The sequence below is a fragment of the Odocoileus virginianus genome, chromosome 6, assembly GCF_023699985.2.
Source record: "Odocoileus virginianus isolate 20LAN1187 ecotype Illinois chromosome 6, Ovbor_1.2, whole genome shotgun sequence".
In the NCBI taxonomy this organism is placed as follows: Eukaryota; Metazoa; Chordata; class Mammalia; order Artiodactyla; family Cervidae; genus Odocoileus; species Odocoileus virginianus.
Window position 1 is genome coordinate 64,017,168 of NC_069679.1, and position 24,387 is coordinate 64,041,554.

Below are 24,387 nucleotides of genomic sequence, written 5' to 3' on the forward strand. Positions count from 1 at the left end.
ATTGGTGCCGCCGCCTGTCGGTCCCCGCGCTCTGGGGAGGGGGCGCCACGGGGCTGCGGTCCCTCTGCAGAGGGCTGCTCGCTCCCGGTGCAACCGTGGCTTCCCGAGGGCCCCGGCGTCCGGCCCTGCGTCGGTCAGGGACCCGGTGGTAAGTGAGGAGGGCGAGGAGGTTGCGGGGGAGAGGGTGCGGGCAGGTGTCCGGTCCGCTGATCGCCTGTGCGGCAGAGTAGGCGGGAGGTGCCCGCTGGACCACCCAAGGTGGCCGGGGTGAGAATCAGGAAGGTCGTTTGTCCGCGGGCATCTCCAGCCAGAGCGACCCTCATCGGCTCTGTCCACCCACCTCATCGTGTTACATCTCCTCCTAGGAGCCGGTGTTGCTGATAGCTTTTTTTTCATTCCTTGCCCTTTTGGGGGGAAATATGGTGTGGGGTTCCTGGCCATTATCATTGTGCAGAGAACTTGAAGCTGGGTTACCTGTTCCACGCCCCAGCATTTTCCTTTTTGAGTACTTTCTCCTGCGCTCTAGCTCCTGCCAAACGCACATCAAGCCGGAGAGACGCCTTCCTCCAGGAGGAAGCTTCGCGGTCCGCGCCGGGAGATGGGAGAGATTCACTACTTTCCCGAGAGAGTGACTGCTCTTTGCCTCCGTGCTTCTCTGCTCGCGGGAATATGGGGACGGGTATTTTCTGTGGCAGTAAACTTGCGGTTCTATCAGGAAATTAGAACAGGGACTTTAAGATTGCCGAGGCGATAAAACTCTCTGCGCAGGTTAAAGACGAATCATTTGCAGCTTAGTGTTAGGCGAAGTTTTAGTGTCGCTGCCCTGCACCATCCCCATTTCAGTTAGGTTTTATTTGGATATTTGTTGTATTTCTTCATCTGATATACATTCAAGTGAGCTTCTCAAGCAGTTGTCTTTGGGCAATCTAGGATAATTTCAAATGATACGTTTCTAAACATGGTCTAATTTCAATATTTCTATTGGCTCTACATCCTCTGGTTAATAAAAACTCTCAGGCGCTGAGAACTCACAAGAAGGGAGGAGACTTAAAGAGCTATAAACAGCTGTGGTGCTTGTGTTATGGAAGCATATGAGGAGGGACATTGTAAAAATGTTCATATTTTAGTTTCATCATTGTTCTAGGATGACTTTGTCTTTCTGTCAGAGGAATGGAGTATGTAAGACTCAACCTAAGGGGATATTTACTTAGATGATGAACTGATTTTCAGAGTTCCAGTTCCTTCTGTAGTTCATGGAATCAGGGGCTACCCAAATAAACCTTCAACAGTGAAGGATTTACATTAAAAAAACAAACAAAAAACAGTACAAAGAAAGAGTCCCTTTGTTTATTTAAGGACATCCATCTAAAATTCATAGGATTTTTGTTAGGTGACCACCTCACATCTCTGTTCATTGGTACCCTCATACCACTCTGGATTGATTTTAAAATATACCTTTATATTTATGTCACTAATTAGTTTGCCAATTGCATATCTTATCATCTTATGTTTGGCTTTCAAATTAGTTCCAGAGCCAAGATAATAAAATACAAAGAATTTCAAAAGCTTGATTTTAAAATAGCAAGAACTCATCCTGAGTCTTGGTTCAGTTATGAGTTGATGGGTTACATTATGGTTACATGACCATTAAGCAGTTACTAAATTTTTTGACGAGTGAGTCTAGTGCAGATTAGTATCTCCAAACAATTCATTTTTCTGATGAAACTCTTAAAGCCCAGTTTCAGAGGAGAAGCTTTGAAAACAGGCAATCTTGGGTTGAATCTGAGCTCTGTTATCAACTAGTTGTATAATCTAGAGCAAGTTACTTAACCTATCTAGGCCTCAATTTCTTCATCTGTAGATGGTGATTGCACCACCTCCTCTGTAATGTTGTGGGAGGATTAGAGATGTATATAAAAGTGCTTAGCACTTCCTAATACATAGGAGTTGCTCAATAAATGTCAACTATTATTATCATTCACTCTGACCTTCAACTATGTGCTCATTATAGAAAATGTTTGAACAGCAGATACTTAGAAAAAAATGTTAAAATTATACAAACAAATTTACAAGTAGAGAATGACAGTAATGTTAAATTTCCCACAAGCATGTATGAAAAGTAGCACCTCCTTCATGGAACATACATTTTTAGAACAGAAACCTTATGGTATACTGGGAAGAACATTAGAGAGTCAAAGTCTTCAGTTCTAACTCTGGCTCTGACTTCATCTAACTGTGAGACCTTCAGCAGGCCAGCTACCCACGCTGGAGTTCAGTTTTTTCACCTGGCTCGACTTGAATAAATCTCAAATTATCTCTAAGATCTTTGCAACTTCAGAACTCTTTATTGCATGTAATAAAAAATTACATTAACTTGCATATCACCCTGCTCTTCATTGTTTTCTGTTGTTTTTGGTGGCGGTGGTGATTTTTGTTTGTTAATTTGCAATTCAGAGAATTACATAAACAATTCATAGAAACAGCACAACTCCAGAATTGATAAAATAATAACAGATCTGCAGAGTAATCCAAAATGAAGTTTTAACAAAGAAAAGGGAGTAAAATAAATTCACACTGAAGTCTTTTGGATAGGGCAAAAATAAACCCCAATTTTTATTCTCCAGTCATTTCAGTGAAATACTATATGGGAAATATGCCAGGTAGAATCATATGCATTCAACTAAAATAGTCTCTATAGAAAACAATAGACTGATGGTGAAATAAAATATCCCTCTTTTCTCTTATCAGGTTGCTCCTTAAATAAAACAAAAATCTATCCAGTAAAAGGGCTTTCATGAAGAAATTAGCGAAATTACAAGTAATAGAGAATGTAGGCATTTGTATAACTGGAGAAACCACCTAAAATGACTGTATGGAGTAAGACGAAAGGAATGATTACATCTGGAAGAAATTTTACTCAGTGTGATATTTTTGCCCACCTTTTTTGTCACAATAGACTGCTAAGGAAGAGACGATACAGTTTTCTAGAGGAAGAAAGAGTGTAATGTGAAAATGGAGATCACAGTTTCTGAAATACAAGTAGAAAGTAAGGATGAGACAAGATCAGCAGAAGTTAGACCTCAGGATGAGAGGCAGGAGGAAAAAGCATCGATGCTCTGCTTCAAGAGAAGAAAAAAAGCAGCCAAAGCAAAGAAGCCCGAAGCCAGCTCTAAAGCTGCTGATGCAGCAAGGAAGTGTCCCCCAGAAGCAGGAGCTTCTGATCAGCCACAGCACCCCAGGGGGGCCTGGGCCTCAATCAAACACCTTGTAACACGCAGGAAAAGGTCAGAGTCTTCAAAGCAGCAAAAGCCCTTTGAGGCTAAACTGCAATCTGAAATCAATGCTGAGGATGCTAATCCTTCTAAGAAAAAAGCAAAATCCAGACTCAAGATTCCCTGCATAAAATTCTCAAAAGGAGAGAAAAGAAGTAATCACTCCAAAATCTTAGAAGACTCAGACCGCAGTGTCAAAGTCCAAGAGGCTGAAAATCTGGTTACAAAAACTCTGACCCAATCAGATGACCAGGCAACAGAGAGCAAGTCGCCCCAGGATGTAAGGGAAGATGTCTCACAGAAAGGGGATGATGAGGTCTGTGAATCAAATGTGAATAACAGCATAACTTCTCCTGGAGAGAAAGTGATTTCAGTAGAACTTGAGTTAGATATGGGTCATTCTGCTATTCAAACAGGAACTCTAATCCTTGAAAAAGATACTGAAATGCTTGAGGAAAAACAAAGCATTCAACCTCAGCAAGTGAGCCCCTTGGAAGCTTCAGACACAGAACAGGAGCTCCCAGTGGGTTCTGAGGTTCCTCCCTCGCCTGCAGTTCCAGATCGACAAATTCTGGAAGAAGCCAGAAATGGTGTCCTAGAAAGTGGACCAGATTGGAAGGAGCATGAAAGTAGAGAGATTGTTGTTGAGGAGAGTAAGCCAAAAGATACTGAATTGAGCCAGGAATCAGATTTTCAAGAAAATGAGATCACTGCAGAAAAACCCAAACCAGAAGAAAGCAAAAGAATGGAGCCAATTGCTATTATTATCACAGACACTGAAATCAGTGAATTTGATGTTAAGAAATCTAAAAATGTCCCTAAGCCATTCTTAATTTCAAATGAAAATGAGCAAGTAGGGGTTTTTGCTAATGACAGTGGTTTTGAGGGTAGAACTTCAGAACAATATGAAACACTCTTAATAGAAACAGCTTCTTCTCTTGTCAAGAATGCTATCCAGTTGTCTATAGAACAGCTTGTTAATGAAATGGCCTCTGATGATAATACAATAAACAATCGTCTACAGTGACAATTTCTAGATCATGGGAGGGAAAAACAAAAGCTTAATGGTTAATTATTTTACATATTTGTGGCGTTTCTCTTTTCAGTAACAAATGAGAGATTTAGCATCTGTGGAATTTAACCCAACACAATTCCAACCCAGAAGTGCTAAAGAATTAATCAAATTATAAAACACTCCCTACCACTGAAATGCAGCCACTTCTGGATTGGAGGAAGTCAGTACAAATTGCAATGAAAAGTGACATCAGGGGAGTTGCTAAAATGGTTTCTGGAGATTAGATTGCTTGGGAGAAGATACATTTAGTGAGTACGTGCAGTATGCCATAAGCTCTTTCATGTCCTCTGATGTCACAAAGCCTGGTTTCCTTTTGATAGTTCAACACTGTGTATAGGTTAACATCGCATTCTGTTTTCAACAACTTTTTTTTTTACAGTGCAGTTTTATGTTATTTGAAATGATGAATATGGTGAACTGTTTTTGTGAATGTGTGATTTATAGTAGTAAGACTACTGCACACTCCTAGGCAGTAGCCTTACCTGAAAACAATACTGCAAACAAATATATATATATATATATGTATATATATATATATACATATATATATATATATATAGTTTGCTTAAACATGAGTGGTTTTCTAGTCTTGCTCAAGTTCCTTACAAAAGCCATTCACAAATTACTTCAAACAGGCAAATAATTACCAAGTGCAAAGGTGTGGAAACAGGGAGTGCATTTTCCGTCTCCATCTTTCTTCTACCCCAGATGGACCTGTGTAAATCCACTTGTGCAAGATCACCTACTGAAAACCTTAAAAAAAAAAAAAAAGGCAACAACAAAAACAAACAGTGGAATATTATTTTCCATCCAGAAGAAGACAAACTTCCCAAGTAACAAGTGATCACAGGTAACACAGGATTCATCTTGCAAGATTAAATCTCTGGAGACTGTATTCATCAATCTCTCCTCAAAGAGGGGAGAGTGGATTCAAAGCCAACCTGGCAGTAAAAGTCCTAGAAAATCACAATCAGTTCAGTTCGGTCGCTCAGTCGTGTCCGACTCTTTGTGACCCCATGGACTGCAGCACTCCAGGCCTCCCTGTCCATCACCAGCTCCTAGAGCTTACTCAAACTCATGTCCATTGAGTCGGTGATGCATCCAACCACCTCATCCTCTGTCATCTCCTTCTCCTCCTGCCCTCAATCTTTCCCAGCATCAGGGTCTTTTCCGATAAGTCAGCTCTTCGCATCAGGTGGCCAAAGTATTGGAGTTTCAGCTTCAACATCAGTCCTTCCAATGAATATTCAGGACTGATTTCCTCTAGGATGGACTGGTTGGATTGTGATTTATTAGGAAATCACAATAATTTAATGAAAATATTATTCATTCTTGTTCAAGAATAAGCCAGATACATAGCTGAATAGAAAGTGAAAAGTTACTACTAAAGTACATTATATTTTAAATGCTAGTATTCTTTCATTGTGCCTATGTGTTAAGAGACACCAGTAAACATTTTACATGGATATTGAAAATATACTTTTTCATCAGTACTTCTAGTCCAGCTAATCCCTTACACAAAAAAATGAACTTAATATAACAAGAAGGGCTAGTGTTTTATTTAGTTATTTAAATCATTGATCTCAGTGATTGCCATATGTTTTGAAAAAGTAATTGTTTCAACCTTTCCTTGTGTGAAATGGCCATAAGACTGCAATACACTTCCCTACCTCACAGGTCAGGGTTCACATTGTACAGTCCCCTATTGAGTGACAGTGTCATTCTGTAAGTAGATGAAATAGCAAAGAACTTTCGCTTGAGTTGTAAGGTACTTGTTAAAGGTATTCGTATGTTCTTAAAGAAAAGAATGTATGTTAGATGATTTCAAACGATCTGGTGACTTCCTGCATTATTTATGGATTGCATACAGAAAGTATGTGCTAATTTGTCCCTTAGAATCTTGCTTCTTCCTTTAAGTGTATATTGAGACCTCTGGCAGAAGAACGTGACTTTGGAACTGAACCAGATAATGGATATTATTAGTAAGATTCTTTGTTGAAATGTAAAAGTATTTCCCCCAGATTTTCCTCCCTTCATGCTTATAACCTTGCGGGGAGGGGAGTGCAAGGAAGGAAACTACCAATCCTTCAATTTAGCAAGATGAAAAGTGGATCTTTCAAAACATGACCCAAGAAATCAATTTCTTTTAATTATATAATTCTTAAACAAAAGACTAAGTCATCCTCCCTAAAAATACTTTTTAATTCACTATATGTGGTGCTAACGGACTTGGATAGCTACCAGCAACTACATATTTAAAAGTGAGCAATTTTTTAAAAAACTGACTAAAGTTGGTGCGTTTTACAGAGTTTTGAAGAATCCTGCCTTCATTTATTGAAAGGATGGCTCAAGCCAATATACTTGATTGTAAATTTTTAGTAATTTCTCATGAGCAAAAAGTATAGCACTTACCAGTTATTGAAAATATTTTCAAAATGTTTAGGTATATTTATTTGGGAGTTTTAAAAACACGTGAGATAAATATGTGTAATGAATATTTTTTAAGACTAAGTAGTCCTAGGTTTCTACTGTTTTTTTTTCCCTTTGTGGTGTGGTACATATTTGGTTAGAATGTATTATAATTGAGTGTTTTTTGTGATGAAATGTATACTCTATTTGCATTCATTCTTAAATGGTTTCTTCTCAGTCTTTTCTATTGAGAATATCTGGTGAATTAAGTAAGTAGGATTGCAGTTTGAAAAAGAAATCCAGAAATGCACTGGTCTCAATCTGATTATTTCTGCTACATGGCCAAATTCTATTACTGTGAATTCTAAGATGATCTAAATTGTTTTGCTCTTATAGAAATAATCAAGAATCAGATGACTTAGGAGTCTCTCATAAAACATTTTTTATTTCAAGCAATTTGACCTCATATGTAAGACATCAAATGAATGTAAATAAGTTCTTATTCAATTCACATCCACTTAACAATATTAAAATATCACTTAAAAGGCAATTTAATAACACCACATTAGTTTTCCTTTAAATTTGCTGTGGTATGAATGCTGCTTTTAATGAACATTCATCAATTAGCTAGGATTCAGTTCCTCTTGAGCTCAGAATTTTACAAGGCTAGCTGGTTTATCAGATGATTTTTCAGCACATTATATTCCCCCTTTTGAGAGTCGTGTTATTCAGTTTGCTTTACAACAAGAATAAGAAAATCCTCCTCTATTTTGTGGAGCACTAGCCACTTAACATTTTCTCAAAGTACTTTATAGAGGATAAAAATAGTCCCTGGTAACATTTAAGTAAAGGCAGCAGGAAACAAAAGAACATTCAACTAGAAATCAGGTTCCCTGCCACCTCCTCCACCTCAAAGAACAATAAGCATGTGGCACAGATGGAGTTCTTCAGAAAAACTGTCTGCATAATTTTCTTTGAAGATAATCTATTTGACAGCATGAAGTTTGTGATCTTAATTGGTCTACTATTTAGTGAAGTCTTAGACACTCGATTGATGTATTTCTGAGAGAATATGTTATTTCACCAGTATGTGTGACTCACCTTCCTGCTAAAGGCTTTTAGAAATACAGATTGTGAGGGTACCAGTCCAATCTGGCTTCTGCAAAAAATCCAGAGTTAACTTCATCCATAAGTTTCTAACTTCAAGTTGCCTTATTTTTTTATAGTTAAAAATTAATTTGAGGGGGGGACAGTTTACAGCAGAATTTTTAACATAATTGTTAGGTTTTTGAATCCCATTGTTTGAAGAGATCCTTTTAATGTCAACTTTATTCAGATGTGTGAAGTCTGCTTTTTAATTTCACCTGATACTCAATACATTAGGGGTGGACTTCTCTGCCTGCCCTTTCTGCAATTTTAAAGATCTTTATTTAAGGTTTAGAGTTCTTTAGGTTCAAATTCCTGTGATGTTTTATTGTGTAACTTATAGTTTCTTATTATACAGAATTCAAATTTTCAGTATATAGTACATTTTATGGTACATTTTTGAAAAGATTTTTTTGTAATCCTTAGTTACAAAAAATTTAACAGAAAGCAACTACTTGAATTTAGGTTGAATTCAATTTATTCAATGTTTTGGGTATGACACATCCCAAACACTGATAAAGGGGACAGGCTCTCTCTGTCTTGAAAAGCCCAGCCTGGGAAACAGTGGCAACTGAAACTGGGCCGGGGGTTAAGAAAGAGCCACAGGGACGCAGCTCTGCGGGGAGACGAGAGAGGGAGGAATTCATTTTGTCAGGTGTGGGGAGATGGTCATATAAATACAGGGGCAGCTGGTCAGATAAATGCAGGGGCAGCTTGATAGCATTTGGTTTCAAATTAGTTTCAAAGTATATTCCTTCTGATTTGTGAACAGGTGCAGAAAAAAAGCCTGCATAATGTTACATATTTATAGTAGTTCTTTGTAAAAATGTTAATTGGATGAGCTATTATGAGAGCAAAAGTTCTAATTTGTATTTCTTATTAAAATTAGTACTATATTACTGTGGATCGGATGCAAATATTAAAGAAATAATACTCTGTAAAAAAAAAGTTTTAATCTGAATATATGTACTGAATATTAATATAAAATAAATGTTATATTGGTTCATGTTTATCTACCCAGGTCTTTTAAGAGAAACATGGTATAGTACATGAATTTCCTAAAACCATAAAGATCACAGATTGAAACTGAGTTAGCACCACCAAAAGTTTTGCTCTGCTGAGTGTTGGCCAGATTTTATGATGACATGCCTAAAAGAGCCCACCTCCAGGAAAGAGAAAGAAAACACCTTGAACTTGAATTCAATTTCACTGAAATAATTCCACCTAAAGGGCAATTCTGATTTTGATGCCATCTATGAACCTGACAGAAGTGTTTTCATCATCTCTTGCTGTTCTCAAGTTGTTTTCTCTGTATTAACTGACACATTGTTAATCTATATGGTTACCAAATAACTAAGCAACCTTAATGCAAAAAATGCTTTTTCAGATGGTGCCTGCTAAAGCTGGATGTTTCAAAAGTTCTGTGTTTACTAAGACACCAGTTTTCTTCCCTAAACATTGACAACCCTGTTTTTCTGAAGCACAGACCAATGACAATGATTAGGCTCTAGAAAAGAATGTGCTTTCCAAACCTTGGGATCAATTTAAAGTTGATAACATCTTAAAAGTCCTAAAACTAAACTTTGTTCTGAAGTAAAATGTCTTGTTAATGTACACTGTACATAGGATAGTTAATATTTCACACTTTGTGGAATTAAAATTTTTTATTAAGTCACATCTTTCTAATTTAAGAGAAAAGTACATAACCTTTTCCAACACCTGTCCTCACAGGCGATTCTGCCCTTTATGCTAAGTCTGGAGCCCCCAATCACTTTGTGAGGTACATACCTTTCTTTTTTTCCCCGAAGCTTGAGATCATTGAAGGCTAAGTTTCTGAACTTAGGAGAAAGAGTGAGTAAATATGTACCTGTACATGAGCACACTATACATTCACAGAAAATCCTCAGCAAAGCTGGACACAGATACCACAAACAGTTAAGAAAAACCTAGGTGAGGGGAGGATGCCTCCTAGGGTGGAAAACTCCTAAACTTAAAACTGTCTCTAACTTATCATAATAGCAATGGTAGCAGTGTCTAGCAGTTTCTGCATTTTACAAGACCAGATGCTCTTTCTTCACAATTTGTTTCATGGCTAGACTCAAATAGGACTTTTGGCCTTATCTTGATCTTCGCATGCATGCTAAGTCACTCTTAGCATGGACTCATGTCCAACTCTTTGCAATCCTATGGACTGTAGCCTGCCAGGCTCCTCTGTCCATGGGGATTCTCTAGGCAAGAATACTGGAGTGGGTTGCTGAGTCCTCCTCCAGGGGATCTTCCCAACCCAAGGATTGAACCCATGTCTCTTACATCTCCTGCATTGGTAGGAGGGTTCTTTACCACTAGCATCACCTGGGAAACTCTATCTTGATCTTTATGACAGTGCAAGGGGCAGGAATTAAACCTTTCCTATATTTTTCTCAGCTATAACTGTGGCCAAAAAAATAGGTCTTCCAATTTTGTACTCCCAGGAGATGTTTGTGCACGCTCAGTCATGTCCCATTCTTGGCAACTCCATGGACTATAGCCTACCAGGTTCTTCTATCCATAGCATTTTCCTGGGAAGAATACTGGAGTGGATAGCCATTTCTTCCTCCTAGGAGTGACAAAAGCAGGTGCAGTCATTTGTATACTTGTACTCAAACCTTTGAATCCCAAATCCATACTGTATCTGTAGGTCACAGGAAGGTCTGGTCAGTACAGTGACAAGTGGGCCTCTGGACCACATCTGTGATCAGTCACAGTCATGACTAATGCAGCTACCAGCATGTATGCTCAAGTCAATCAGATATCTTCATATATAAATTACAATGCAGAGGTTCCACGTGGAAAAACCATTTGTAGTATAAAAACATGAGTGTCACCTCTCCTTTAAACAGGTCAGCTGAAACTGTTTGTATCTCCCTGATCAGAATGACTAGTTGGAATTGTCCTTGACCTCTGTGTAAAGCTGAGATGCACCAAATGCCAAAGTGACTGGTCACTCATAATTCAATTCAGGTGAAAAACTCAACCTGAGTTTTTAATCTTTAATCCAGATGTGCCACAGCCTCATCAGTAATTTGTCTGATTTCAGAGTGAATTTCAGAATTACCTTTTTAGTTTCATGAGTTTTTCCTCTGTAATCTTTTTTTTTCCCTCTTTTTTTCTCTGTACTCTTAATGTCTAGATGGTGGTGGTTTTTTGTGTTTTTGTTTTTTCTGACCCATGGAAGGATTAATAGTGAATGATAATCATTATGGCTCATTAAACTTTAATAAGACTTTTCTATATTTATCTGGGTGGTCTTAATCTTTTCTTCATTACGGTGTAACTTACATACAGTAAAATCCACCCTGTTTAGTGAAAGTTCTACAAACTTTAACAAACATACATGGTTGAGTCACCTAGGGAGTATTCATTTTTTCTTCATTGTTCTTTATACCACCTGTGTATTTTAGTTTATAATTTCCAGGATACACAAGTGAAAACTGCCACTTGCTGCAGAGATTCAAAATAAGGGCTTCTTAAATTCAACATTTAAACCAGGATAAGGAAAGAGAGGTGCCTCAGAGGTTAAAGCGTCTGCCCACAATGTGGGAGACCTGGGTTCGATCCCTGGGTCGGGAAGATCCCCTGGAGAAGGAACTGGCAACCCACGGAGCCCGGTGGGCTACAGTCCACGGGGTCGCAGAGAGTCGGACACGACTGAGTGACTTCACTTTCACTTTCAAGGGAAGACAGGGTTGCCCTGCACAGCTGTGCAAACTGCAAGCCTAAAGCCAGAAGCATGCATTTGGTGAGTGGTGCCCCCTAGTGTTATTGTGCATAATTTGCATGGCTCTACATGGTGGGTCTGAAGCTCACCACCAACTGGAGAAATCTGAAAAACTGTGGTTATGTTAACAGTGAAACAGGAGACGTTCAACATTTTTAAAAGTTCTCCATTTATATGCCTTTCCTCCCAAATTTTAAAATGCTGTGATAGAGGACAGGTACCACTGAGCTCACAGCATGGACTGTGCACATATGTAAATGAAGGGCAATGTGGGAAATGAGAACTGGTCCAGTAAAAAAATCTTTTTGAGATGCACTCCACTGGAACCTTTGGTCTGCATTTCAAAACCTTTTCTCTTCTCTCTGAAAATGTTGCATCCTTTTCCTAAAGAACCACACCATAGGTTCTTTAGATTTTCCTCCCTACAAGGCACTTGGTACAAATGCCAGTTATCAAAAAAAACTATTTTTTTAAAAATTAGATACTTACCTACATATGGTTTGGACTAAGTACCATATGGCTTCCCTTACAGAAAAATGTGGCAGAGCTAAATGCATAAGATCTCATTCTTCAAGGGCCTGATTGGTCCACAAGAATCTAACATTAACCTTTTCGAAACTGAGTAATAACATGGGCCATACAACAGGTGACTTCAGATGATGAAGGCCTCCTTCTTGCACACTCCTCTCCTCCACTTCCCGAGGGAGCAAGGACCAGCGGTACAGAGCAGCCCTCCTACAGCACTGCTATTCCTTCAGACTCCTGACGTGAAAGGACACCAAGGATGCAGCTTAAAGGGAAGATCTTTTATTGTCATTATTTTGATACAATATCACTAAGTTGTTTCAACAGAAAAGTTTCAACATTATATAAACACCAGAAGAGAATTTATCTGGGAGGAAGCAGGTTTATTGTCCAAGCTGGTTAATCGGTTGTAAAATAAATTTGAGAAGTATTTAGTGATGAGGCACAAAGCCCGAGGATAATATTCATAGTACTACTGCAAGCAGAAATGGTGGAGAGGAAAGGGTAGCCTGCATTCACTCAGCATTGGAAGGCACAGGAACTCTATGAGAGAATGTCTCAGCCTACTCAGAGAATGAAACTGGCTGGAAGGAAGCGAAGGAAGATGGAAAAAGAACACCAACTTAAAAAGTCAGTTGTTAAATCACAGTTGAAAGAAAAAGTTCCAGAAAATAATATACAGGCTAACCTCACTGGCTGTGCATATGAAGGAAAGAAACAAAAGTTAAGAAACTAGGGAGTATTTATTCATATGTCCCTGGATTTATCTACTAACCCAGCAGAACACTAAAAACTGAGTTTGATGCCTGATTAGAGGAACAAATGTGATTGAGACTAAAATGCCTAAGCCTTAATGGTAAAGAATCTGCTTGCTATGCAGGAGACCCAGGTTCGATCCCTGGGTTGGGAAGACCCCCTGGAGAAGGAAATGGCAACCCACTCCTGTCTTCTTGCCTAGAGGATTCTATGGACAGAGGAGCCTGGTAGGCTACAGTCCATGGGATCGCAAACAGTCATACACGACTGAGTGACTAACACTTTCACTTAATGTTAAAAACTTACAAGAATCCTCAGAAGTTCTTGATATAAGAAGCATACTAAATGATATTTTCAAGTTATCTGCTGCTATACAAGTAAATTGGGAGCATCTTGATCAAAGCGGGATGTGAATATATTTCAGTACCTAATGTATTATGGAATGCTAGGAAGCTTCTCATTAATCCTAACTCTATAAAGTGAGACAAAATCCCAAAGAAGCTAAGTACTAAATAAATGTGAATTAAACAAATAGTGATGCCAAATTTGAGCATAAAGTTCAGTTCAGTCAGTTCAGTGGCTCAGTCATGTCCGACTCTGCGACCCCATGGAATGCAGCACGCCAGGCTTCCCTGTCCTTCACCATTTCCTGGAGTTTGCTGAAACTCATGTCCATTGAGTCAGCAATGCCGTTCAACCATCTCATCCTCTGTCGTCCTCTTCTCCTCCTGCCCTTCCCAACATCAGGGTCTTTTCCAATGAGTCAGCTCTTCTATCAGGTGGCCAAAGTATTGGAGTTTCAGCTTCAGCATCAGTCCTCCCAATGAATATTCAGGGCTGATTTCCTTTAGGATGGACTGGTTGGATCTCCCTGCTGTCCAAGGGACTCTCAAGAGTCTTCTCCAACACCACAGTTCAAAAGCATCAATTCTTTGGCACTCGGCTTTTTTTATAGTCCAACTCTGACATCCATACATGACTACTGGAAAAACCATAGCTTTGACTAGACAGACCTTTATCAGCCTAGTCAAAGCTATGTGAAAGACTTTTAAAAGGTACAGTGGTGCCACCTTTTGGCCAAATTAAATATTTATACAAATTACAACATGATCACATTTTAATTTCACAGAGAACTTATTAGGGACATAATTGTTTAGTTCAAAGATTATATGAGTAGATTTTAAGGCTGTCCTGTTGCTTAATACATCTATAATTTTTAATAATCACATTTTTATCTTTGAAAAGATGGGATAAAGTTAACACAAATAGAAATTTAATTCTTGGCATCACTGACATTTTGGCTGGATGATTCTTTGTTGTGGGGGCTACACTCTGTGCTGTAGGCTGTTCAGAGCACCCCTGATTTACCTACCCACTAGACACCAGCAGCAAGCTTCTCCGAGCCCCACCCAGCTGTGACAAGCACCTCCACACTGCTGAAGGCCACCGTGGTGAGGGGGACCAGCCAGTGAGATCATTAAATGTGTGTGTCAACCTGACAGGGCCACAGGGAACCCAGAAATGTGGTCGACCATTATTATGGGCGTGTCCCTGTTTCTGAATGAGTTAACGTTTGACTCAGTAGACTTGAGGGAAGACTTCCTCTCTTAAGTAAGTAGCCCTCGTACAATCAACTGAAGGCCTGAATTGAACAAAAAGGCTGATCCTCCTAAGAATAATGGAGCTTCTGCCTACTAAGCTGGGACAGTGGTCTTTTCCTGCCTTTATGAGTCTCAAGCTGCAAAGTCTGGACTGGAACTACCTCACCCGCTCCCCTGGGTCTCCAGCTTGCCACCTGCAGATTGTGGGACTTGGCCTCCATATTTGCATAAGCCAATTCTTTATAATCAATCAGTCAATCAGTCTCTTTCTCTCCCTTTCTCCCTCTCTCACAAACACAGACACATACACACACAGTGTGGTTCTGTTTCTCTGGAGAACCTGGCTAAGAATCGCTGTTGCAGATTCCGCTACTGGAGGGATAGTAAAAAGGGAAGAGAGAAAGGAGCAAAGCAAGAAACTTCCAGGAAAGTACTAGATACTACCTTTCTTTCCAGAGATGGCAGCTGGGAAGCACTTGATGAGGGCACCACTTTTCTATTAACACAGATTATGGTTGATAAGAACTGGACCCACTGATGCATTTTTGCATCACACATCCAAAATGTTACCTGATAGAGACTACTTACCTCAACACTAGGAAGACAACATTTGGCAGACACTGCTGTAAAATAAGAACACATTCTATAAGCTGAGCTAATAAAAAGTTTTGTTTATGATCAAGCCACATTAATTTGTCATGATAAAATACATGAAATTCACTGTTTTCATTCCAAATGGAGAATACAAAACTTTCTGAAAGAATATTTCTGAAGCAAACTCACAGTACGTTAGGTGGAAGAGTTTAAGCATACAATATATTATTGATTTCAGTCTCTTGTATTATATGTTACTATGTGTTAGTAGTACTTTGAAGATTTCTTCAGGGGGCCTTTTTCATTGTACAGGTTTTGGGGGTTTTTTTGTTTGTTTTTGGGGTTTTTTTGCCTGTGCCACATAGCCTGTGGGATCTTAGTTTCCCCAACCAGGGATCAAGCCCAGGCCCTCAGCAGTGAAAGCGGAGTCCTAACTACTGGATAACCAGGAAATTTCCCTTTTCCTTTTTTTTGGTTTAAGTTTTTGAAATCCAAGTTTCTTTGAAAGCATTTTAAGTTGATATTTGATTTAATCTGACTAGATGACTATTTGGCACAAAACAGAAGAGTTGATGACAGTCCATCAATTGCACTGGAACAATATCTACTAAGTAATCAAGTGTGGACAGATACACGCTGAAGCACAAAGGGTCCTGCAGGTCTTGAAGACAAAAATCACAGTTTGTAACTCCTTACATTTAAGACAGACAGGCTAAGGACTGTATAATCTCACCAGTCTTCAGAAAGTTCAAGCATACAAATACACAAGTACAGCAAAGAATAATAATTTACAGATTTCATTCTTAGGAATTTAAAAATTAATTATAATAAAATACCACAGAGCTACATTTAGTTTAAAACATACAAAGATACAAGTTACCTTATGAAATTTCTTCACATGGCCTATTTTTTACCTCAGTTAGACAAAAAATGGATACTTGTCAAGGATTTGAGTTACAACATCAAGAATTCACCTGTGCAAATAAACATCAATGGAATTATACATTTTCCAGACTATCTTTTTCCATGTTAATAAGTATTTCCTTCAGTTTTAAGTGAAGCCTTTTCCAATACTATTTTGATAGAACATAATAAATTACTATATTATTAACCCTACTCTATTTCTTGTCTCTATCTACTTTGTAGATGATCTACATCAAAGAAATGAAAATGGTATTTTCTCCACTGCTTTTGTTCCTTTTCCTATATGTAAACAATGTTTGGGGGAACTTTCAATAACATTGAACTTGGAAAGTTTTCATTCCCAATAATGCCAAAGAATTACTATCTTTCTTGTTAAAGGCTAAAGAGAAATACTTATGATTAAACTAAGGTAGAATAGGAATTCTAGCAACTCTGCTGTTTCTAGAATATTTGTAAAAAGTAAAAATTTTGCCAATTATTGAGTATTAAGTAGCACATGACTGCCTCTGAAGACATTCTAGAATTTATGAGTTGGAATATTAAAGTTAAAGGTTTAGCTACATAAAAAATGCAGAATGTAGTTTTCTTTATATGGTTGTTTTTTTTTTTTTAAATCTTTATTGAATTCGTTACAATACAGCTTCTGTTTTTATGTTCTGGTTTCTTGACCCATGAGGCATGTGGGATCTTAACTCCCTGACCAAGGACTGAACCGGCACCCCCTGCGTTGGGAAGTGAAGTCTTAACCACTGGACCACTGGAGAAGTCCCTATATGGTTGGTTTTTATCAATAATGCTGATATAACTTACCACAATTTTAAAACAAATCCTCACAACACCCCTGTGAGGTAGGGATTGCTTTCACATACTTTACAGATGGGAAAGTGAATAATAATTCAGAGAAAAATAATAATTTCAAGAGATAAATCCAGAAATGTTGGTTTTCTTATAAGGCAGACTACAATTATCAGATACCGAGTTTAACAATACGCTAACAAGAACAAATACTGCAACAGTCTGTTTTCCTCCAGAAAACAACTATATGCGGTATCTAGAAAAAAGGGAAAATTCTAAGCTGATCCAAAGGGGAAATGTCTGTTTAGTACTTGCCTGATACACTAAGGTGCACACAGCATTTCCAGTTTTAAGAGTTTGACAATCATTATGCAGACCATACTATATGGCTAACATAACAGCTCCATTTTATAAATGATGTAGTCAAAATTAAAGCCTTTAGCTGGAGGAACTTTTTTATACAAGGTAGATTTTCTTAGGAATCATGTCTTTAAAAATACTCAGGGCACAATATTAGTTATAAAATAATTTTTAAAATATTCCTGTTGAACAAATGAAAAAGATAAAACTGGAATCATTCCCCACACCATTACTCACTGGCTCTCTGGAACCCAGATTTGGGGATTTTTTCCTATAAAATGGAGTATTCATTTTCACACTTCCTAATACAGACAGAATACTATGAAGATGAAGGAAAGAACACTTGCTTTGAATTCCTAATATTAAAAGGAACCTTATGAATAAGAATAAAAATACAATTAATCACTCCTTTCTTAACACTCAACAAAGTAGATAAATGTCTGCTTTAAGTTAACATTGTCTATTATGGACAGTCAGCCAAAAGCAAACTCCTGCCTCATCCAGACTCTGCCTTGAACTGCTGTCCTACACACAACTCATATGCACACCAAATCCCACCCTTTAAGCTACATACACTTTTTGGGTCAAGGACTAATGACTGAGCAAGTAGGAAAGAAAACAGAACAGAAAAATCAAGAAAATTTTTATCTAAACAAGAAAAAATAAAATTTTACTTGAAGGAGGCTAGGGAATATATCCAGAATAGCCTAAGGTACATGAAATCAATGTTAATATTTGTGTTCACCTTATGTGATGAAGTCACTGAGGACAGTGTAAGTTTGAATAATTGCTGAAATGATTTAAGAATATGATTAGATGAAGTTCTGATACTAAAGAGCAATACATTTGTTTTAACTACTGACTGATACAACTGACTTTGTATCAATAGCTACTTAGATTTTGCTCTTAGCATGTTAATCCTGACCCCACGAGGCTTCACATCCTTGTCTAGGACAGAAGTTCAACCACCTTAGATAATGCCCATTGGTTTTCTTCATCCACTTCTTAAGAAAAACTTACCATGTCATAATCTACCTAAACTCACTGATAACTCAGAGAAATCCTTGCACCCTTAAAATGAGATGGATTTCTCTCTGCGCTCCCTCCTGACTAAACTCAGATACTTAAGGAGCTCTGATGTCAGGAACTGTCAAGTGTGTAGTCATCATGGAGATCAGAGTTTTTGTATGCAGTTAAATTCTAAGTTGTAGAAACCAAATTTATTACATTTACTAAAATACTTGTGAGAGTTAGAATTTAACAGGGCAACATACAAAAAAGACGAGGGTGTTCTAAAGCCTCTCTCTTTGGTTATTCTTGACTATCTAGTATTTAAAATTTAAACGTATCAGAAACAATTTAGATCTATCCTCTATGGTGAAGTTTGACCAGCTTTTTCCCAGATACACACAGCAGGAGAATCTGCCATTCGGTCCATCAATTTTAATTTTTCTGGAGTTTTAGCTTCTTAAGTTTCACTATTAGAAAGGGGAGTTAAGTTGACTCACAGAGGGAAGGCTGGTCATGATTTTTAAACATAGTTCTAGTACAATGACTATATCTACTCTGCTGGTTTTATGTACCAGAAAAAAAGTGAAAACTGCCACTGAAAAAGTACCTGAAAAAGTACCTTTTCAGGTTTTTGTTAGAAAATTAATGTCAACTCAAGCAGCCTATAAAATCTTCTGATACTATGGATAGAAAGATAATTTGTATTCTATCATTTTCCTCTTAAGCTCATATAAACCTCTTGTCATAAAAATCTCAAACTGCTCTTAAGTTCTTTAAGAAAACACTAGATTAAGGTACCACCACCAGGGTATCAGTCCACACAGATGTGTCTGAACTGCTGTCTCTAACACTGGAGGCATCTATGCTTACCTATGTATATGTATCTTACTGACTCTCTTAACTTTTTGTGTGTTTCTGACTCTTCTCTTTCTCTCTCTTTAAATAAAATATTTTTTATTGAAAATGAGGTATGCTCAATGTTAAATAAAATAAAGTCACATAATGGCAACCCACTTCAGTTTTCTTGCCTGGATAATCCAATGGACAGAGGAGCCTGGCAGGCTACAGTCCATGGGGTCACTGTCAGACACTTTGTGGGGTCACAAAGAATCACACCCCAGTATCTGTCTGAGTGACTGAGCATGCACACACATGCATGCAAGATGTTGCCCAACTAGCAAATAAACACTAATTTAAAACTACTCATGATTTGGTATAGTTATGCCCTCAAACAAATGTTTTATACATTATAACATATATTTATATACTAATATAACTATTAATTTCCTATGTGGCAGAAAATATTTTAAAATAATCCTCACAGGGGATTGATTCATGTGGAACATTAACCAAAAGTGATAGTTTAGAACATTCTTTAAAAAAGATTACACTTATTTCATATTCAATTTGCCTTTACAGATTCTACAACCTGAAAAAATTTCCATACTTCCACATTGATTTCTCATTTCTAAATTGTGATTTAGCTGAGGAAAAGACAGCCCCAGTGGAAGGTTACATTTTGGCAGCAATATATTGATAGGTCTTTACAATAAAAAGATGTAGTATATACAACCTTAGAACTATGGACAAATGGTAAAGAACTTGAGGAGGAAAATAATTTATGAATAAAAAAACACATGTGGAATTCCTTTTTCAGAATTGACATAAAAATTCTGAAGGAGAAACTGCTACTCAACCAGGATCGTGTCCACATTTTCTTGTGTGAGTTCTGACTCTAAGGCACAAGATGAATCTAACTGTTCTTGCGACAAACGAGAACTTTTCAGGGGGATGTCAGACCAGCTGTCACAATATGGCGGAAATCTCTGGGCTAATGCATTACCAAACCTTTGGCACCGGTTATACCTGTAAGATTTACCTTTGTGTGTGTACATGTGCTCCAGCAATTGGCTCTTTCGGAGAAACTTATGACCACAGATGGTACAGCTGATTTTTCTTTTCCTTGAAAAAGAAAAATTACAGTTTAATTCTACTGGCTCGGTGTCTTTGGAGATCAAAGACACTTGACTGATCTGCAAAGGCTCTGTGGCACCCCGGTTTGAGAGGTCGGGCTGCTGCTCATTCTCCTTGACAATAAAGGAGCTGAGCCCACGGCATTCAAGAGCCTCGCTATTTTCATTAAGTGGATGCACTTCACCAAGGTCATTACTCTCCAGAATGGAAGCAGGGACACCAAATGGGAGGGATCCAGACACGTGGGTGTGGAGATGTTGTCTTAGATTACTACGGGAATCAAAACGTTCCCCACAGTAATGGCATAAGTGTATTTTGATACCGCTTTCGGTGAAAGTGGGGCCTGTCACCTCTGATGAAGGTGAGGGGCGGCTCTGGGAGATCACAGATTCTGGGTCACATCTCTCCTGCTTGATGGACACTGGGGGCTTCTGGTGCTCCTCCAAGGCCTGGGAGGCAGGATGGGCCCTCTGCTGGTCTGCAGTGCCATCATCCAGCCCAATAGCAAGAGAGAGCTGCAACTGGGGGTGGTCACCCTGGACAGCAGCTCTGTTTCCACTGTTATTGGAAGGAGCTTCCTTGACCTCCAGCCCTGGTTTGACAGCTGTTTTTTGGGTCGTTGAGATCTGAATGCCATATAAATTTGAGGACTGCACAGTCTCTGGTGAGAACACTTGATTCATTTCAGTTGCAATGTGAGAAAGGTAGTCGGCGTGAAGAAATCGAATCCCTTCCTCCAAACGACTATGGTCCACAATCTGTTTTGGCCCTTTCCCCGTGTACATAATGTGCAACAAATAGCTGAATATGTCAGGCTGGATGTCAGTTGGCTGTATTTTTATGCATTCACTGTTAAAAACAAAAAAACAGACCCACACAGAATGAAACAACCCAGTTGGCCTTTTTAGTTAACAGCATACAGTCTTAGGCTAAAGCAGTTTCTTCCTAACTTCTAATTTAACAATCTGCCTTGATGAAACACAGTAACAAAAGCTCAGATTTTCATTGTATACCAGTTTTATGGCCCAGCACCAAGTCTTCATGTATTCAATCTACTGCCTAAAGTTAAGAAACACAGATATTCTGATTAGTTCAACATTTAGTGACTCCTAAGTGATATGCACTTAAACTGCATGCAGGGGGTAGAAAAATGAATAAAACAGATACCCTGCCCTTAAGGAACTTAACAGTCTATTGGGAATATAACCAAAAGAACTGAATTCAAGGAGTCAAACGGAAATCCACAAACCAATGGCATTTTACATTAACCAAAAGCAGAAAACCACCCAACTATCCATCAATAGATGAATGGAGAAACAAAATGCAATATATACATACAGTGGAACATTACTCAGCCATAAAAAGCAATCAGGTTCTGATATATACTACAACATGGATGAATCCTGAAAACATGCTAAATGAAATAAGCCAGACACAACAGGACAAATTTTATATGATGCCACTTGTAAGAAACATCTAGATTTGGAAAATTCAGAGACAGAAAATAAGATTAGAGGTTACTGGGAACTTGAGAGTGGAGAGGATGGGGGGTTATTATGTAATGGTTACAGTTTCTTTCTGGGGTGATGAAAAGTTTTAGAAATAGATAATGCTGATGGCTGCACAACACTGTCGATATGATTCATGCCCTTAAACTGTACAATTAATGGTTAAAATGGTAAACTTTATGTTTATATATATTTTGCCACAATAAAAAATAATTTAAAAATTTCAAAGGGCTTATTGGAATTGGTACCATATAGAATTTAAATCATACTCACCTTATTTTGGCTTCCAAGTATATTAATATATCTACTCTTTAGATCACAAATGAATACAAGTGTGATTTTGAAAAGCTTTAAATTAGTCTCAAGCCCAATTTTTCACATATGAATCTAGAATTCAGAAGATAGATGGAAATAATTGTGTAACAAGAAATCAGGAAACACTGTTAAAATTAAGATAAAGAGAACCTAAGGGAGAGGCTAGATAACAAGGAACAATGGAATCAGTCGATGGACATACCTTCCCTGAAGTGAAAGTTTGCCTCAACACATCAGAAAGCAGTCTGTATGCCAGCAATCCATTTCTTTAGTCCTGATATTTTAGGATTCCCTCTTGGGTTTCACTCTTACCTCTGACCCACTCACTGCCATGGTCTGTGGCAGGGTTGTTTTTTTTTTAGTATCAGCACAGAGGTCTTTTAAATGAGGAATTTTAGTTACTCAGCAGAAATATCACAGAGCAGGCCTGTTACCTATGCATCTCCTGAATTTAGCCTAGCATGGTGCCTGGTACAAAACAGATGCTTTAAGAGCTAAACCAACTAACTGCTCTCAAATGAGGCTGATGTGAAGGTAGCGTTCCTAATCTAGTTTCTACATTGACACTTAAGTTGGAGAGGAAACTTTGTGTGTGATGGAAAAGGCTACCCATGACCTGTCCTGGACTCTCATCTCCTCTCCCCTTTTTATCATATATGCCAATCATTCTGATTTACTCCATTTTTTGAATGTGCTAGCCTGGTTCATATCTGCATATGTTTTCGTGCACTTATTTCCTCCACCTATAATTGCAATTATTGGCATTCCTCTGTAACATCTGAAAAACTCCTCCTGATCCTTTAAGATTCAGAGTCTCTGTAAAACCTTTCTAACCCTCTCAAAATAAGTCTGCTGACACTCCAGTCTACTTTGTGCAACACTTCGACTATAGACATCACAGAAATTATTAATAGCAGCAGCTAACAGTGCAAAGCTCTGTTGCAAACACTTTAATTATTGATTAATCCATTTAATCGTCTCAAAACCATGGAGTGAATATACTATTCTAGTGTTTTACAGAGAAGGAAACTGAGGCGCAAAGAGATCAATTACACTGCAATTATTTTCCTTACACGCATTACCTTTCTCTTAGACTATAAATGTCTTTTTTTCTATTTTTGGCCAAGCCACCTGGCCTGTGATCTTAGTTCCCTGACCAGAGATCGAACCTGCAGGGGAAGTATAGAGTCTTAACCACTGGACTGCCAAAGAAATGCCAAAAGTAAGGTCTTCTAAAAAAGCATAGTGTTCCATCACTTTTAACCGAAGATGCATTAAAGCTATTCTTTACCAAGAACTCAGAATCTGGATACCCTTTTACACCCCTCTCCCTATCCATGTTGAGTTAACCTAAATTAAAAAAATTTTTTTGAAAAAATATTCGAAACAAATGACCTTTGAATTACAATACGGACTATCAGCCCACTCTCCGTGGGGACGGGGCCACTCGACCCAGGGTCGGATTCAGCGGCGCGGCCAGAAACCAGGGCTGAGGACACCGCTGCCCGCGGAGAGGCGGAGCGCGCGGAGAGGCGGAGCCCGCAGAGGAAAGAAGGGTGGAACCGACTGCCCCGCCCATCGGCGGGGCTCCCCCGCCACCCCCACCAGGTGGGTGGAGTTATGACATTGAAATCTTGCTATGAAAATGTTAAGGAAAGAAATCAACAACTTAGTGACTAAGAGCACAGATTTGCATTTGAGTTTCACTTATTAGCTGTGCATGTAATCCTAGATGGACAAGTTACTTAACTCAATCAGTTTCTTTTTCCTTAATAAAGTATGGATAACGGGAGAATTTACATTAGATACATGCTTAGTGGTTGGTTATGGGATTAAACAAATAAATAAACTTTACTTATTATTGTTTTCATTCTTATCTTCCACCATGTATTCTATACAGAGCTTAATTACAGATGTGTAAAAAAATGATAATTTTTTTATTATTTACTAAGGTGATCCCATAAAAAAAGAATACCCAAAATGATGTTATAATAAAGCTTAGCTATATCACGGTATTAAAAATTCTTCTGATTTACAAAAGCACCTCCTTACCTTGTTTGGTGAATAAATATCATCTTGAAATAGTTAGAAAAAGCAGCAAGCACTGCTCTGTGGGCTTTGAAGTAGACGTCTCCAATAGCAACGGTGCAATCACACAGAAAACCAAATTCTCGCTGCATGTTCAGCTGCTGCAGAAGGACAAGGCTATGGCTAGCTGTGTCCATTGTGGCTCTGAGAAAAAGGACAAAATATATATATATTTTTTTAATTTACCAAATTGGCTATAGTTCACACAAACCTACAGAGGACCAGGAGACCTAAATCTAAATGAAATTACTCAATAGTTTTCAATACTGTTAATCTA

The 24,387-nt window shown here is 38.3% G+C and overlaps 2 protein-coding genes across 9 annotated transcripts in view; one reads left to right on the top strand and one right to left on the bottom strand.

The window, feature by feature from the left end:
- Nucleotides 1-2,580: 2,580 nt before the first annotated feature.
- The window catches only part of ZBTB25 (zinc finger and BTB domain containing 25), a 33,778-nt gene continuing 11,971 nt past the window's right edge, over nucleotides 2,581-24,387 (bottom strand). For 5 of the 8 annotated variants that reach the window (XM_020879220.2, XM_070469473.1, XM_070469475.1 and 2 more), the window contains exons 2-4: nucleotides 24,075-24,254; nucleotides 20,105-21,048; nucleotides 12,451-15,164 (exon numbers count right to left, since the gene is read on the bottom strand). In XM_020879220.2, the coding sequence (XP_020734879.1) occupies nucleotides 14,911-15,164; nucleotides 20,105-21,048; nucleotides 24,075-24,247 (1,371 nt within the window). In that variant the 5' untranslated portion in view covers nucleotides 24,248-24,254 and the 3' untranslated portion in view covers nucleotides 12,451-14,910. Of the gene's footprint in view, nucleotides 10,499-12,450; nucleotides 15,165-15,192; nucleotides 21,049-24,074; nucleotides 24,255-24,387 lie in introns of those variants that run through there. The other 3 variants (XM_070469477.1, XM_070469478.1, XM_020879221.2) reach the window with 3 other exon arrangements.
- AKAP5 (A-kinase anchoring protein 5) lies at nucleotides 3,013-8,908 on the top strand. Its single transcript, XM_070469479.1, has one exon. The coding sequence runs from the start codon at nucleotides 3,013-3,015 to the stop codon at nucleotides 4,297-4,299; it is 1,287 nt and encodes a 428-aa protein (XP_070325580.1). The 3' UTR covers nucleotides 4,300-8,908.